At 38.5% G+C, this 14,726-nt stretch overlaps 1 protein-coding gene across 4 annotated transcripts in view; it reads left to right on the forward strand.

Annotated features, from left to right (window-relative positions):
* The window catches only part of ROBO1 (roundabout guidance receptor 1), a 634,903-nt gene that overhangs the window by 606,478 nt on the left and 13,699 nt on the right, over nt 1-14,726 (forward strand). For 3 of the 4 annotated variants that reach the window (XM_039713255.1, XM_039713253.1, XM_039713252.1), the window contains 6 exons: nt 644-798; nt 4,149-4,484; nt 6,782-6,889; nt 9,534-9,678; nt 9,965-10,216; nt 14,006-14,415. In XM_039713255.1, coding sequence (XP_039569189.1) covers nt 644-798; nt 4,149-4,484; nt 6,782-6,889; nt 9,534-9,678; nt 9,965-10,216; nt 14,006-14,415 — 1,406 coding nt within the window. The remainder of the gene's footprint in view (nt 1-643; nt 799-4,148; nt 4,485-6,781; nt 6,890-9,533; nt 9,679-9,964; nt 10,217-14,005; nt 14,416-14,726) is intronic. The other variant, XM_039713254.1, reaches the window with a different exon arrangement.

The raw sequence follows: 14,726 nt of genomic DNA on the forward strand, positions 1-14,726 counted from the left end.
CTCAAACTCTCTTAGGAACTGAGTGGCTTTCTCCTGAACAAGTGTGTGTCACCCCTCAGCATGTTTAGTGAGATCCAAATGCTCCCAAGCCACAGAGATTTCTGTTATCTGCTGTTCCCTTTGATGTACCACAGTAGTACTATCTGATGGTGAGGAGAACTTGTCCATAAATAACCAAGAACTTGGGAATATTCACATTTAAATTCGGTTCTTGCTTATGCATATCCATCCTACTTCCATTGTGAATTTTTTATTTATTTGACTTGCCAATTTCCTCTTTTTTACCTTGCTTTCTTTAAGAAAGAGTGAAGGGGCAGGAAAATAAAAGTGCAACCTCCTAAGAGAAAAAATAAAAAATTAAAAAATGAAAACCAAAGTGACGGGTAGATGTTACACACCAACATATAGTGTAGTCCAGAAAAATGAGCTGATGCTGCTCTTGATTGCTCACTCCTTAGTGATTTAGCAAGGAACAGGTTAGACAGGAGACTTGAAAATGCTAAATAATTGAATCAAGCTGAGTTTTTCAGTACTCAAGCCTTTTGGTACTATTTTGTAACATCTCACGGTTTGGGAAGAGTGTCACTGCAATGTGAAAATGCTTTTGTTTAATTTTTGAAATGACCAAGCTTTGTTTTTAAAGGCCTGGACTCCTAAACATCAGTGAACCAGCCACTCAGCCGTGGTTAGCAGATACCTGGCCTAACACAGGGAACAATCACAATGACTGCTCCATCAACTGCTGCACCTCTGGCAATGGCAACAGTGATAGCAACCTCACAACGTACAGTCGACCAGGTTAGATATGTTTCTACCTTGCAAAGGAATCTTCTTTACAGAATACGTGTTTCTAATATCTGAGAGAGTGTACAGGTTTGTTTGGGTTTTCATTTCCAATGCTTTTAGGCTTAATATAGTGTCTCCTCTATGTCGTGATTGTGCTTTTGGTCCCTTTTTGGATCCTTTTTTGGTCCTGTTTGGATAGTTGTAGCATGATTAAGGAGCCCCTTCAAAGTTCAATACTGCCAAAACTCGCACTGAACTAATACATTTTAGCTTCTGAATAGAGCAGATAGGGTCATTTTTGGGTTGTTCTGTACATCCTTCTTGCTTGGATGGCAAAGGAGAAAGACCAAAATGACGCTAATGTGGTTTTCCTTCTGGTTTGGATGTGATGGGAAGCAAGAAATAAAACATTGCTATAGTGCTTGCAACAAAGTCAGTCTGTTTTGACACACTCAGAACTTCGCTTTGAGTGCCATTCTGAGCAAAATTGAATAGCTGGTGTTCTGTTTAGGATGTGAGAATAAAGAATTTAACTTCACACATTTAAGGAAATTACAAATGTTAGGTTAAGTGGTAGTTCCTGGGAGCTTGAGCAGGACTCAGAGAGCTCTGGAATAAAACCTCGTGAGTTCTATGGAACACATTTGAGGAAATACCTCTCAGAGTGCTAACTGTTGCACATTTTGTTTTAAACAGACCTTAGGTTCCTTTTGGTTTAACCTTGTGTTAATGCTGCAAAATGGAATAAGTCTTTTCCACTACAAGTATCTCTACTGGTTTTTGCTGGTTTTTGCTTGTAGCATGTCCCAGCAATCCAGAGGGGGAGTGTGTGAACTCGCGTAAGTGCCAAGCAGCATTACCTCCTGTAATTAATGTGAAACCAGCTCAAATGGCTGGTAATTCATGAGTAGCGGTAATGGCAATTCATCTCCTGCAGTAATGCTGTCTGACAGTGACCAGTGCCAGCTGCTTCAGAGCAAGGTGTGAGATTTTGGCAGTAGAGGCTTGTCTTTCACTGTGGCTGAAGATATCATGTCCACCAGTACCTTTATAAAAAAGTTTGTGATTCAGGGATAGTTCACTGTGGCAAGGACAGACATAGCAATTCTGGTAAATAACAAATTCAGAAAAGGAAGAGAAGGCACATTTTTTATGGTTGCAACCTATTATGACGTCTTTTATTGAACTGCAGTGAATTCGCCCTCATTTTAGTTTCATATAAAGCTTGGTTCTCTTGCAAAGTGTTTCCTTCCTTTCAAGTAGAACTTCGGAGCTTGCGGGTCAGACAGTGTGCTCAGTGTGGTCTCTACTTTCCTGGATATTCTGCCAAATGTTCTTAATTCTGTCATCGTGGGCTGGTTTATGCTCTGAAGCAGCAGAGATGGATATCCCTGCAGTAGCTGTGAATATGCAAAGTAGCTGCATTTTTAATTGCTTTTAAGTATAGCACTGTCTTCCAAGTCTACAGAATGGGAACCAATTGTTCCAAAAGTAGGTGCCATAAAAAATCTAACTAGATGAATCTTCTGTTATATAGGTAAACCAGTTTTAAGAACTTGTTATGAGGAATTCTAATGTGTCTATGTAAAAAATGTACCTACTGCATATACTGTATTGATTATATTGCCTCACACACAAATCAGATGTAGCTGCAATGAAAAGAAGTGAAAACAAATGTTCTAAATGACTCTGCAAAGATATTGTAGCAAAGCCTGAGGTATCAGGAGTGAAGAATATACTGTATATATTATTGCCCAGTATAATACAGTAGACTTGGAAAGGAGGAAAGACGAGTATGCAGTAGGTGAGAGAAATGAAAACATTTAAACTCTAGAAATCAAGAAGTTGAAGACTGTGAAGCAATAAATAACAGAGGCAGTAAAAAACACCTCACATAAGAAGGAAAAATATATCAAACAGTAAAGCCTTCAAAAAAACCCACAGGCTGGGGGGCATGAAATGTGCAGTGATAAGTTCTATGTGGCATGTTCTGATACTGTTCCTTAGTCACTGAAAATATGGATTGGTGGTTTTCTTACACAAGCATTATTTTATTCCCCTTTCTCGGGTAATATATCTCTAAAAATATGTATGTATTAGGGAATGTTTTTGAAATTGAAAATCCTCTATGTTTGCTAGTTATTTCATTCAGAGTAATGGTAATATTTTGAATTCTGTATGTAGTTTGACTTGCCATCCTCTCCAGTAAATTCATTGTGGACACGGGTAATGGACTTTGGGTTTTGAATCAAATTAATTAGCATAAATACCTCTTCTTTTAAAAGAGGAAAAATATATTCCTGGTGAGTGTTATGTAATTACTGATGCATTAATCAACTGGAAAATGAGAAATTTTGCTTAAGGATCATTGAATGCTAGTTCCGCTAAGCCTTCTAACTGCTGACCCACAGACTACTTTACTTCGTTCAGTATTCTCCCAGTGGACTCGATGTGGAAAGGAAAAAAATATGTGGGCTTCGTGTCACAGTGGGAAGAGAACATGGCAAGGCAGGGACACTGTTTCATGCAGTGGCCAGAGCATCAGCACATGTCAATTTACTGTCTGCAATAAGTGGTGGTCTCAGGATGCAGTAAATGTCAGAAGAATGAATTCATGCTGTTTATATGAAATATCTTTAGCATACAGGACAATGTATTACTGTGCTATTTCGTATTTTGCATTATCCAAAGTAACTGAAAATCAGCAAAAATTCCAGATTGCTTTTCTGCCTTTTTTGTTTCAAACTAAAATATAAGATTGTACAAGCAAACAATGATCAAATAAAGACTTGCTACTGGGTACGGAGTTACCTTTCACATTGTACTGTTTTTCTTTAATTCTCTTATATGTAATCATTTCTAAGTCTGTTTTATGACAACCTGTTGTATGTCTATTTCTTACCACAAATACAAGAGTGTCTAGGTACTGTTGAGGTGACCTGAGTTAAAGGTCTTATTTAGTTACTCCTGCTTTTAAGTTTTGGTTGAATTTCCCTTTCACTGGAAGTGATTTTAATCATAATTACTAATTGAATTTATTATGAGAATAATGTCTAAAAGCATGATTGTTTATATGGCCACTATGGAAAAGCCCAGCAAGGTAAGTCATTGTAGATACAATTCAGCAGGTCTGAATTTACAGTGAGTCAGAGCAGTGAACCCTGCTTTTGGAGCAGTAGTGTATAAGGTACATAATGTTCTGTAAATTATATAATTAATGGCAGTATCTCTGCCTCAGTGTGTCTGCTACATGGGTTCAAACCATGTCGTTGTGCAGTGAGGAAATGTTAGAGGGGGTTTCATGGAAAGTCTGGTGTGGGCGAACACAATGACCTTTTCTCTTTTCTCTCCTCTGTGGTTAGCCGATTGTATAGCAAATTACAACAATCAGCTGGACAACAAGCAGACAAACCTGATGTTGCCTGAGTCAACTGTTTATGGGGACGTGGACCTCAGCAACAAAATCAATGAGATGAAAACCTTCAATAGTCCCAATCTAAAGGACGGAAGATTTGTCAGCCAGCCTGGGCAGCCCACTCCTTATGCCACCACTCAGCTCATCCAGTCCAGTATCAGCAATAATGTTAACAATGGCAGCGGGGACACGAATGAGAAGCACTGGAAACCCTCTGTTCAGCAAAAGCAAGAGGTTCCACCCATACAGTACAACATTATGGAGCAAAACAAATTAAACAAAGGTGAAGAGCTTTTAGCTTGTTTCTCCTCTTTAGGCATCAGAGGAGTTTCGACCTTCTGGTTCTGGTAGTCTAAAGCTTTCAGGTTCAGCAACTACAGGCTTCTGCAGTGCTTTTAGACTTCTGCCTCTTTAGATTCAGAAATACACCGTTTGCAGTGTCAGGAAGTTAATTAGCACCACGATAACCTTTCTGATATTGAATTTATTGTGAAAAATAACAAGCTGTGTCTTTAGAAAAGAGTTAAATAAAATACATTTCCTGTGGATATGAGATTAATTTAAATTTAATAGTAGTTAAGGGATTGGTTAGGAAAGAGGCCAGATATTTTATTCATAAGCCAGATGCATGGTAGTCACATTATACTCTACCTTAAATTTTAAATAGGTCAACCTACTCTTCCCAGTCGTGGATGGAGACTCATTAAATCTACATGCTCATGTAAACGAATGAAATTTTGCATATCAAACTCTGTAAAATTGTATTGTGTTGTACACTGGGGGCACAAATGGAGTGATCCAATTCATTTTAGACTTGTTCCTAGCAAGCCTTCAATTCTCATATTGAGAGGCAATGCTACCGCACACAGTTTTGGAAACTAAATTCCTGTGTTACCCTGACTGAAGTCTGTGGATCCAGAAGCTAAAAATAAATTGATTTCAGTGCTAACGGGAAATATCAGAATGTGCTTTTGTGGCCTTGAAGGCATGTTTCTTTAATATACTGTGTGGGAGCTGGAAGAAATAGGTATGTGATTTCTTCTTTCTTTCTAGTCCTCCAGGCTACCATGCAACCTCTTTTAATAACCTGATTTGCAAAACAGTATCCCTAGGAGTTGGACCCATTCTAACTTGGAACTTTTTGCAAGGCTGTAACTCAAGTGATCGCATAGTGATAAGTGATCCAGTAAAAAAGAGACATTTCATTACAGGAATGTTGATTTCTCTACTGGACCCATCTACTCACAGAGGAGTTCAAAGGGCAATATAAAATGTCACACCTTCCCTTGACATAAACATGCCAAAAGAAAATTCAAGGGTTTTGGCTCCTTGCTAGAGGGTGAAAGCTGTATTTTTTGTAATTGTTCTCTTTCATGAATTGTGTATTACGTACCTCTTTGGGAATTAAAACGTGTTTGGTTTTTATGTGATGGAAGATACTGCATCTTTCAAATTGTGTATATTACAGCTGCATATTCTCTAGCATACTGCAGTGTGGAAAGGCCCCCTTAAAGCATTGTCTGCTGACAGTCATATATACATATTTCAGAGTGCTGATTTACTGTTTATCCTCTGTGTAAACATATGCGGTATGTAGGGCTTCAGCGTGGTCTGTGGAATGCAGCTAGGCTGAGAAACTATTACAGAATACACTCTGGTGTGAAATTTATCATTTTGCTCTTTTTCCCATGCTTACATTATCACAAACATTTCTGTAGCAGATGGGAACTGAATTCTTAGTTTTGTTTATTTTTGTTTTGATTTGCTATTTTATGAGTCGATATTCTGATCTTGGTTTTCTCATTTCCTAAGTCAAAGCCATCTTGCTGCTGATTATACCTATAGCTTTTGTGATGGGAAGTAACTGTTTTGATGAGTTACATGCTGTGCTTCATTGTCACTACTTTATGTCCAGTGGTTCTGTTTATGACGCAGTTTTATTTGCTGTGTGAAGAGTAACCTACCTCCTTTCTGTTCTCTGTAAATTGTAATTGCTTTTTAGCACAAGGGTATTGTTCTGCCAGATGAATATTTTTGCTTCTGATGAAGTTTTACAGATCTGGTTGCCAGATCTAGATTTAAAAGTAATAAGAGCATACCAAGTGCTTTGGAACTGGAGAGCAAAGTTATGGCAACAGCTATTAGCAAAAAAGGCCCTGCCTGTAGAACCTGCATGATCCAGTGTAAATAAAAATATTCTTGCAGCCAGCAGACCTGAAACAAAGATTTCTCTGTTGTAAGCCAAATTCAGTTGGAGCTGCATTGTTGCTTCAGCAGATCATTCAGCTCTTGTCATACAGAGCTGACTCTTGTGGGGGTGTGTCCCCTTTGAAGTACCAAAAGTATTTACTGAAGTCCATTGGTTGCCCTGCATGCCTCTAAATTCCCATGAGTTCCCCTAAGCCTACAATAAGAGGCAAGATAAAAATAAAACATGATTGCAGGATGATTTTTCCTTCACAAAATGAATTTGTTTCTAGTTCACTACTTAAAGGACATCTTACTTTGTGTCATAAAGCAAGTATATAAAAGTAGACGTGTTCCTGAAGGGCAGCATTAACCATACCATTAAACTTGCAGATTACCGAGTAAATGACAACATTGCTCCAACTATTCCCTACAACCAGTCATATGACCAGAATACAGGTGGATCCTACAACAGCTCAGACAGAGGCAGTAGCACATCTGGTGAGTAACTGCAGTGTTTTCCAAGCCTTAGGCTTTGTGGTGTCTGGATGCTGTAGCTGTGGTTAGCAATATTTACTGAGCTTAGAGGAGGATTGATGGGGAGGAATCCACAGACAGTAGATGTTGAACAGCACAAAAATTGTCCAAATAGGTGCCTGTATTTCTGTTACACCCTTAGGATTGCTTAGTGTCATCTAAATGTCAGTTAAGCAACTGATTTTCTGAAATTGTGAATCATGAACTCAAATAGTGGTTGGATTTCCTAAAGCTGATGACGTACAGGGTAACGTTGTGTTTTCCAGATGGGCAAATCATAGCAATTTCTTTCCAACTGTCACCAAAAAGAAAAAAAACCAAACTGATTTTAATTTATGAGTTACCTTCCTTGTACTGTAGTGACTTCTTTTCTAATCTCTTGGGTCTACTTACCCAATTCATGAGCCAGCTCAAGATACACAGCAGTTGAGTGATACCCAACAGAACTCTGCTTTAAGTTTTTCATTTTGTAAATTAAACCCATGTATTTCATTGAGTAAAAAAGCATTCAGGCATACATAAAATTTTTATAGGTTTCAGTCACTGTATGTCAAAATTATTTTTGTACATCACTTAGATATAGATGGTAGATAAGTAAATTTTGTTTCTCATTGGCATCTCCTGTACAAATGATCTAAAAGTCCTTTATAGAAATCTTGAAACAAAACAGCTTTTTGTGTACTCTGTACTTTGGGACCACAAAATATGTTTCAATTCAAAAGTTATGTTTTATCATTGTAGTAATAACCTTTTATCTTCCAGGTTTGATTTCTGGTAGAGGTATATGAGCTAAACCAGAAACTACACATAGGCTTGGTTTGGGGTTTTACTGTAAGTGTGGTAGTTAGGCTGTGTTTATTTACATCATACCAGTTTCAGGGTGAGTTATAGCCACAGTCACAAGTGCCTTGAGCTTTACATCTACTAATCAAGATTCAGACTTTTCCCATCCTGTTCCGCTGTTTTCTTGGATAGTACAGTTGCCTTAATCCCAACCTGTGCTTTGTCCTGACCGATTGTGACCGAGGCACAGCAGAGACATAGATATGTTGATGAGCCCTGCTGTGCCTCTGGATGATCTGAATTCTCAGTGGCTGGGAGGAGATAAGTACAGCTCCCAATTCTCCCAGCTGCTCAGCGGTGTTGTTCTGGGAGACAGCCTTTTGCCCATTCCCAGGTCTAAAAGATCAGGATGTGGTGCTGAGCCTGTGCTTAATGATGTTAAGACTTGAAATTCAGCATGAAACATCTCAGGGGTATGAACCATGCAAATTAAAAATGGTGGTGCTCTCCATCCTGATACCTATTAGGGTTATTCATAACTCTAACAATTTATGGTCCTATGCCAAGGACTCCAACAGGAATGAAGAAAGGTGACCAAAGTAATAAATTAATTGTGTTGAACCATGTATATATCATGATGCTTAGGACACAGAATGCAGGTCGCCTTGGTATAGTTAGTGTCTTGTTTGACATACTAAGATACCACAAAAACAATTTAACATAGCTAAAACATGTGTATCTGGCAGTTAATGTGGGACGATAATAACCAGAACTACTGTCAGTAAGAGTGGAAAATCTGAGGCAGCAGAACTGAAAAAAACAACCTTTCTAAATCTCACTGCAGTATATTTAATCATGTATATAATGCTTTACTGTGATAATATGGAATCATGCCTCAGTTTAAGAGAGGAATGTGAAAGATTCTAAAACATACTCAAAATCACAGTGACTTTATCTACATAAAAGGAGTTTATCTATAATAAAGATGTAATAATAGCAAAGAAGGATTAAAATGTATATATACCAAGGAACAATGGTTGAGTCAGTTCTCATCTTAGCCATGTCCAAACTTAAAATTTGCAACCACCTGAATAATTGGTCTTATTCACAGTTGTTTGAACTGTTAAAGCTGCATTGCTTTATTATGAGCTATAATTTTCCAGTAATAGCAGTTGAAAACATTTGTGAAATACTTCATCGATCTTTATTTTTTTTCCTGTTATTTTAGTTCTTCCAGCAATTATTTTCAACTGCACCTGCCATTTAGACTAAAAGTAGTAATTTCATTGTGCCTAAAATGTTTCAGCGGACAAGTACAAATTACCTATATTCAGGGACTTAATGCAACAGTAGAACTTTAATAGATCATATCTGTATCATATTGTATTTTAGGTTCTAGCAATTAAATAGGATAAAGGCATTTCAGAAAATATGTCTACAGCTCATTTGTTTTAGATTATAATCTTTAATGTAATTAACAGAAGTAGGAAGCTCACTCTTAATGACATTGCTCGTAAAATTCATTTATGGTTTTATCACATATTGACTGTTTATTTAAAAAATTGAAGTTTTGTATCCCATGTGTTTTTTCCATGCTATGGTTAAATTCAAACATTGAAAATGTAGATCAATTTTACGAAGAGGCTACAAGTACAAAACTAGTGTAAAAAGGAGGAATGCCAATTTGGTCCAAACTGAGCAAAACAGTAAATTCTCAAAGAATGCAAGAGCATCTGGGAAGGAACTGAAGTTGTTTTGGTTTTCATAGCTAGTGCAGAGGAGAGACTGCAAAGCATTACAAATATGTGCTGCTTTTTGTTCCCAGGGAGTCAAGGGCACAAGAAGGGTGCTCGGACCCCAAAGGCTCCCAAGCAAGCTGGCATGAACTGGGCAGATCTTCTCCCACCCCCTCCAGCACATCCACCTCCCCACAGCAACAGCGAAGATTACAGTCTTTCAGTGGATGAAGGGTAAGATTGTGCACCTCCCACTTTAATCACTAGTTAATTGAAGTGTGATTTGCTGGCAGTGAGACCTTCCTCCAGCACTGTTCTGGTGCTGCTCATCGAGCTGTAGCATGGCAGTTTGGAGAGCACTTAGTGACAGTGGTGTGCACCCACTCAGCACATCCTTACTGAGCTGTTCTCAAGAGCACAGAGAACAATGGTTTGTTTCTGGGCTATTAATACATGTATCAGATATGCTAATTACACAGTACAAATTTAAGTCCTTATTTTCTTAAAAAATTAATTTTAGCTATGACCAAGAAATTCCTTGTCCTGTGCCACCTGCAAGGATGTATCTGCAGCAGGATGAGCTAGAGGAAGAGGAAGAAGATGAGCGAGGTCCTACTCCACCTGTCCGAGGAGCAGCTTCCTCTCCAGCCGCTGTCTCCTATAGCCATCAGTCAACTGCCACCCTCACCCCCTCTCCCCAGGAAGAACTCCAGCCCATGTTACAGGACTGTCAGGAGGATCTGGGACACACACAACACCAACCTGACCGGAGGTGTGTGAATGCAAATGTAGCAAGAGAGATGTGACAAGAGTCATCCGAGCCCCACTGAAAATTCCTGTTGAATTTAGTGAGGCCAACGATTTCCCCATTGTTCTGTTGCTATTTAACTTCTAATCCAGGATGCTAGAACTATTTTAACCTAAGAAATAAGTAATTAAGTTGCTTTATTATTGTACCATGGGAAGAAATGCAGTATATCACTTTAGGGTATGTACGATGCTGACATAAGTTAAATTCACAGTCATCAGGTTATTAAAGTGGTATCGTTAGCACAGCTTACCATATAATTACAGTTCCATTGTTTCCAATAGATTTACTGCATTATTACCATAAAATAGCATGCATTATTTCACAGTAACTGTGCAATTAACTTGTCACCAATATGTATGAATATATATAAATATATAATTTATATAACCTATAGATTTTTCTCCTCTCATAAATCCTAATACAGGAAATTACTGCTTGCAAAATTTTCTTAACATTTCCATCTAACCTTATTTAAAGGGATGACCAACATTAATAAAGACAGATATTTGCTACGGGGAAATTTTGTTTCTTCTCTGAGTTGCTTTTACAACTGTTTTGCATATAAACTCTCACAGCTTCTCTCCCATAAAACAGTGAATTCTGAATGAGCCCTTTTATGTATGATGCTTACATCTCTTGGCTTTTGTTAAGAAGGCAGAGCTTTTCCATCCCAGATGATGGGCTTTTTATTATCTTTTTCCTCCAGTGGTTTGCACATATTGTTTATTACCACAAATATATAACTTACTGGTAGCGTTCTATGTAGAATTTCTATTTTTAGCAAAATGCAAACCTCTTACAATGAAATTTATATGATTTTTCTAAGTAGACTGTAGAGCTTTGATTTTTCAGATATTTATAGATGTATTTTCCAGAATGTTTTTTAAAAGTTAGGTCATCTTTATGGTTCCCATTTTGTAAGTAAGCAGTAGTTAAACATATTCTTTTTAAGGGATCTATATCCACTTTTACTTTAGCTCCCCCCTACTTGATTTGCCTTGGTTTGTTTCCTTTACTCTTTATGGTAACACTTGTACTGTATATCTTTTCCTCCTTTCCTCTTCTTTCCTTTCCTCTTCCTTATCTTCCTGAGTCTTTAAAATCACTCTTTTCGTTATTGGATGGCTAATTTCCTGTAATTTCCATTGGCCCTGGTACGCTGGTCCACAGAAGTGGTCATTTTAACCATTTAAATTTTCTGATTTGAGAGGTAGGACTAGGTGGAGACAAATGAAAAGGGGAAAAGCTACGTCACCAACAGTCATAAGTGACTTTCCAGAATCTCTGTGATTTTCTGGAGATTGTGACATGTGTCCTGACATACAGAATGGAGTAGACACAGAAGCAGATGTACACAAATGTGCATAACCAGCCAGCAACTGCCTGGAAATTAGAAAGTTTGCTCAACGCAAAGACTCCTGGCTGGTCACCATCAATGCCATCAAAACTTAGTGGCGGAGGGAGCTGGAAGGATGCTCCAATTTAAGCTCCCAGGGCATACCACTTTTTTTGTGGACTGAAAAAATAAAATGTATATTTATTTTGTCCCTCCTACAATGGCTAAATCTAGCTTTGCTGAAAATCTTAGAATTTGTTAGTAACTAATTTTGTCTTTTCCATCTTACTTTTTCAAACGTTTTTTCCTTCTCTTTTTGCCACATCCATCTCATCAGTTTAAAAATAGTCATATAATTCTATTTGTTTGATTTGTAAGGCTTGGCTGGCTACCTGTTCTATCTGCTGGTGTTGAAACAACCCAGGGCTGCTGTTGAGGAATTGGGTGTCTGTGCTCAGCAGCTGTAACCCGTGCTGGAAGGGTGGGGTCCTGTTTTGAATGTGGTGTGGCAATACTTTCAAACTAAGAATACATTCCAAGTGGTGCCCTTCCACATTGATTTGGGTGTTTTGTAAATGGTGTATAGTGAAATGGTAAATGGTGTATAGTGAAAATAATGCCTGAAATGCTGTCTGTCATACTTTTTATTAGCTTTAGTCATAGTTGTGCTGGGTATTATTTCATTTGCTAGTCAGAACTGGGCATCAAGGATAGGATTCTGGTGGTGGGAGTGTACTGTAATATTTCTCTGTCTGGTGAGCTTGCTGGAAGTATAGCAACCTGAAATACAAACCTGTGGTCTGGAAGAGTCAAAAAGCAGAGAAAAAAACTTAAGATTTAGTGGGATAGCAGGTGGTATCATGTTGAACCCAGAGCTGAGATAGGAGACAATGTCACTGTGAAAGCGAGGACCTGCATCAGATAAAGGGAAAGAAGTATTGTCAATTCTGTATGCCCGTGAACCAGCTGCTCTCAATTAGCCTATCCCTAAAGGTTGGCAGCTAAACTACATTTTCAAGAACCCTAACATATTTTGTAACCAGTTGCCTGTCTTCTAATACCAAAACCTAGAGAATAGACAAATATATCACAAGGACATTTGTCACAAGAGCTTTAAATTAAGGCCATAAGACTTTATTGGGCAAGGTCTCTAGTCAAAGCAGGTACAGATTACAGGCAGTAACAGCTTCTGGGATTTCGGGGTGCTGTTATAAAATAATTATTGGGTATTTATCCCTATTTTTTATTCTATTCAGTACTTAATGCAGCAAGTGAGAAACAGTAATGATGTAGTTCAGGGAGGATCCAATTGGCTCTTGCTATAGAGTATTAGATCTTTCCTTGCTAACATTTCTTTCCAAAATTAACATATATTCCCATTTATTAAAATTTAAAAAAAAAAAAAACAAAAACAGAAAAACAACCAAAATTGCATGTCACCCATACAAAAGAGTTGATTTAACCATGACAGTCACCATTTCTCAATGAGATAATACGAAGGCAAAGATTACAAAGGAAAATTACTTTTAAATTTTTTTCAAAGCAGACTGCAGTAGAAATTCCTGGTGAGCACAGCCAGCAGAGAATGGGAAAGCCATTACTGCAGAAAGTGTGTTTTCCTGACAGACAAATGGCACTTAAAGAGCATGTCTGTGGCCCCATGAAGAACTGTTGGCAATGTTGCTACCTGGAACTTCTGAGTGAAGTATTAAGTAATCTTGAACATTGATCTGATATCTTATACTTTGCCTCCTTAAGCTGGAGATACCATTACTGGCAAATTAAGATCAAAATTAGTTAACCTATACATCTGTATGCATGGTGGTACCCCTAAGGCCTAGAACTGATAGTATGGTAGAAAATTCTTTTATTTCATCACCTAGATCAATTTAAAAAATAATGAAATTGCAGACTCTCTTTTCATATCTTTCTGAATCACCAGGGTGGGTGGAGGGAAGATAATGTTAATGGAGCAATCTATTTGGATAGATGCATCTGTTGGCATTGATAGTTTCAACCTATATGTTTACAGTTATTTCTTTTGCTTATACTCTCAAGGTTGCACAAATAATTTTTTTAATAGCCAGATGATCTGTAACCAACTCTTTGCTTAGCTCTATATGTGTTATTTAGGGAAAATGAACAGCTTTATCATTAAAGGCTGTGATAAAGGAACCATATTAAAAAATCAAACTTCTTTGTGATAGATTTCAAGCTATATAGCTGTCAGTTCTGATTTACAGCAAAAGTATGAATTTAAAAACAAACCTAAGCATTTCAGATATAAATTAGGTTGATTTAAAAAGGCCAATCAAGCTTGTTGGGAAATAAAAAAAACTATTTTCATTAATCTGGTGTTTCCTCTGACTTCGTTATGCGATTTCAATTCTTCTCACCCTTGTGTTTCTATGCAGACGTCAACCTGTGAGTCCACCACCCCCTCCAAGGCCCATCTCCCCACCACATACCTACGGATACATCTCAGGGCCCTTGGTCTCTGACATGGATACCGACGCCCCGGAAGAGGAGGAGGACGAGGCAGATATAGAGGTTGCCAAGATGCAGAACAGGAGGCTCCTTTTGCGTGGCCTGGAGCAGACCCCTGCCTCCAGCGTTGGGGATTTGGAGAGCTCCGTGACAGGGTCCATGATCAATGGCTGGGGCTCGGCCTCTGAAGAAGACAACATCTCCAGCGGGCGCTCCAGTGTCAGCTCCTCCGACGGATCGTTCTTCACGGATGCTGATTTTGCACAGGCCGTCGCAGCAGCCGCCGAGTACGCCGGGCTCAAAGTGGCCAGGAGGCAAATGCACGAGGCAGCAGGAGGTGAGTTGTGCCCTGCTCCATGGGAGAGCCAAAAAAGTGGCCACTGTGAAATGAACCTGTCCACAGGTGCTTTCTGAACTCCCGTTCTTGGGTGGTTTAGAAGTCAGGAAGAGGCAGGAGAGGAGTTTTGGTGAAACAGCTCAAATAAATTGCTGCTCTATAGTGTTTTTCATAAGTAGTTCCTACTTCTTTGGTCTCACTGATCACCAGCCCTGCTGGTGGATTTGTACTCAGAAGTGAATGAGGTGGGGGGAAGAAATGGATTATAGAAGTCTATTTTTTCCCAGTATGAACAGCTCCCAGTGTTTTCA

The sequence above is a fragment of the Passer montanus genome, unplaced genomic scaffold, assembly GCF_014805655.1.
Source record: "Passer montanus isolate IOZ18808 unplaced genomic scaffold, ASM1480565v1 scaffold28, whole genome shotgun sequence".
Taxonomy (NCBI): Eukaryota; Metazoa; Chordata; class Aves; order Passeriformes; family Passeridae; genus Passer; species Passer montanus.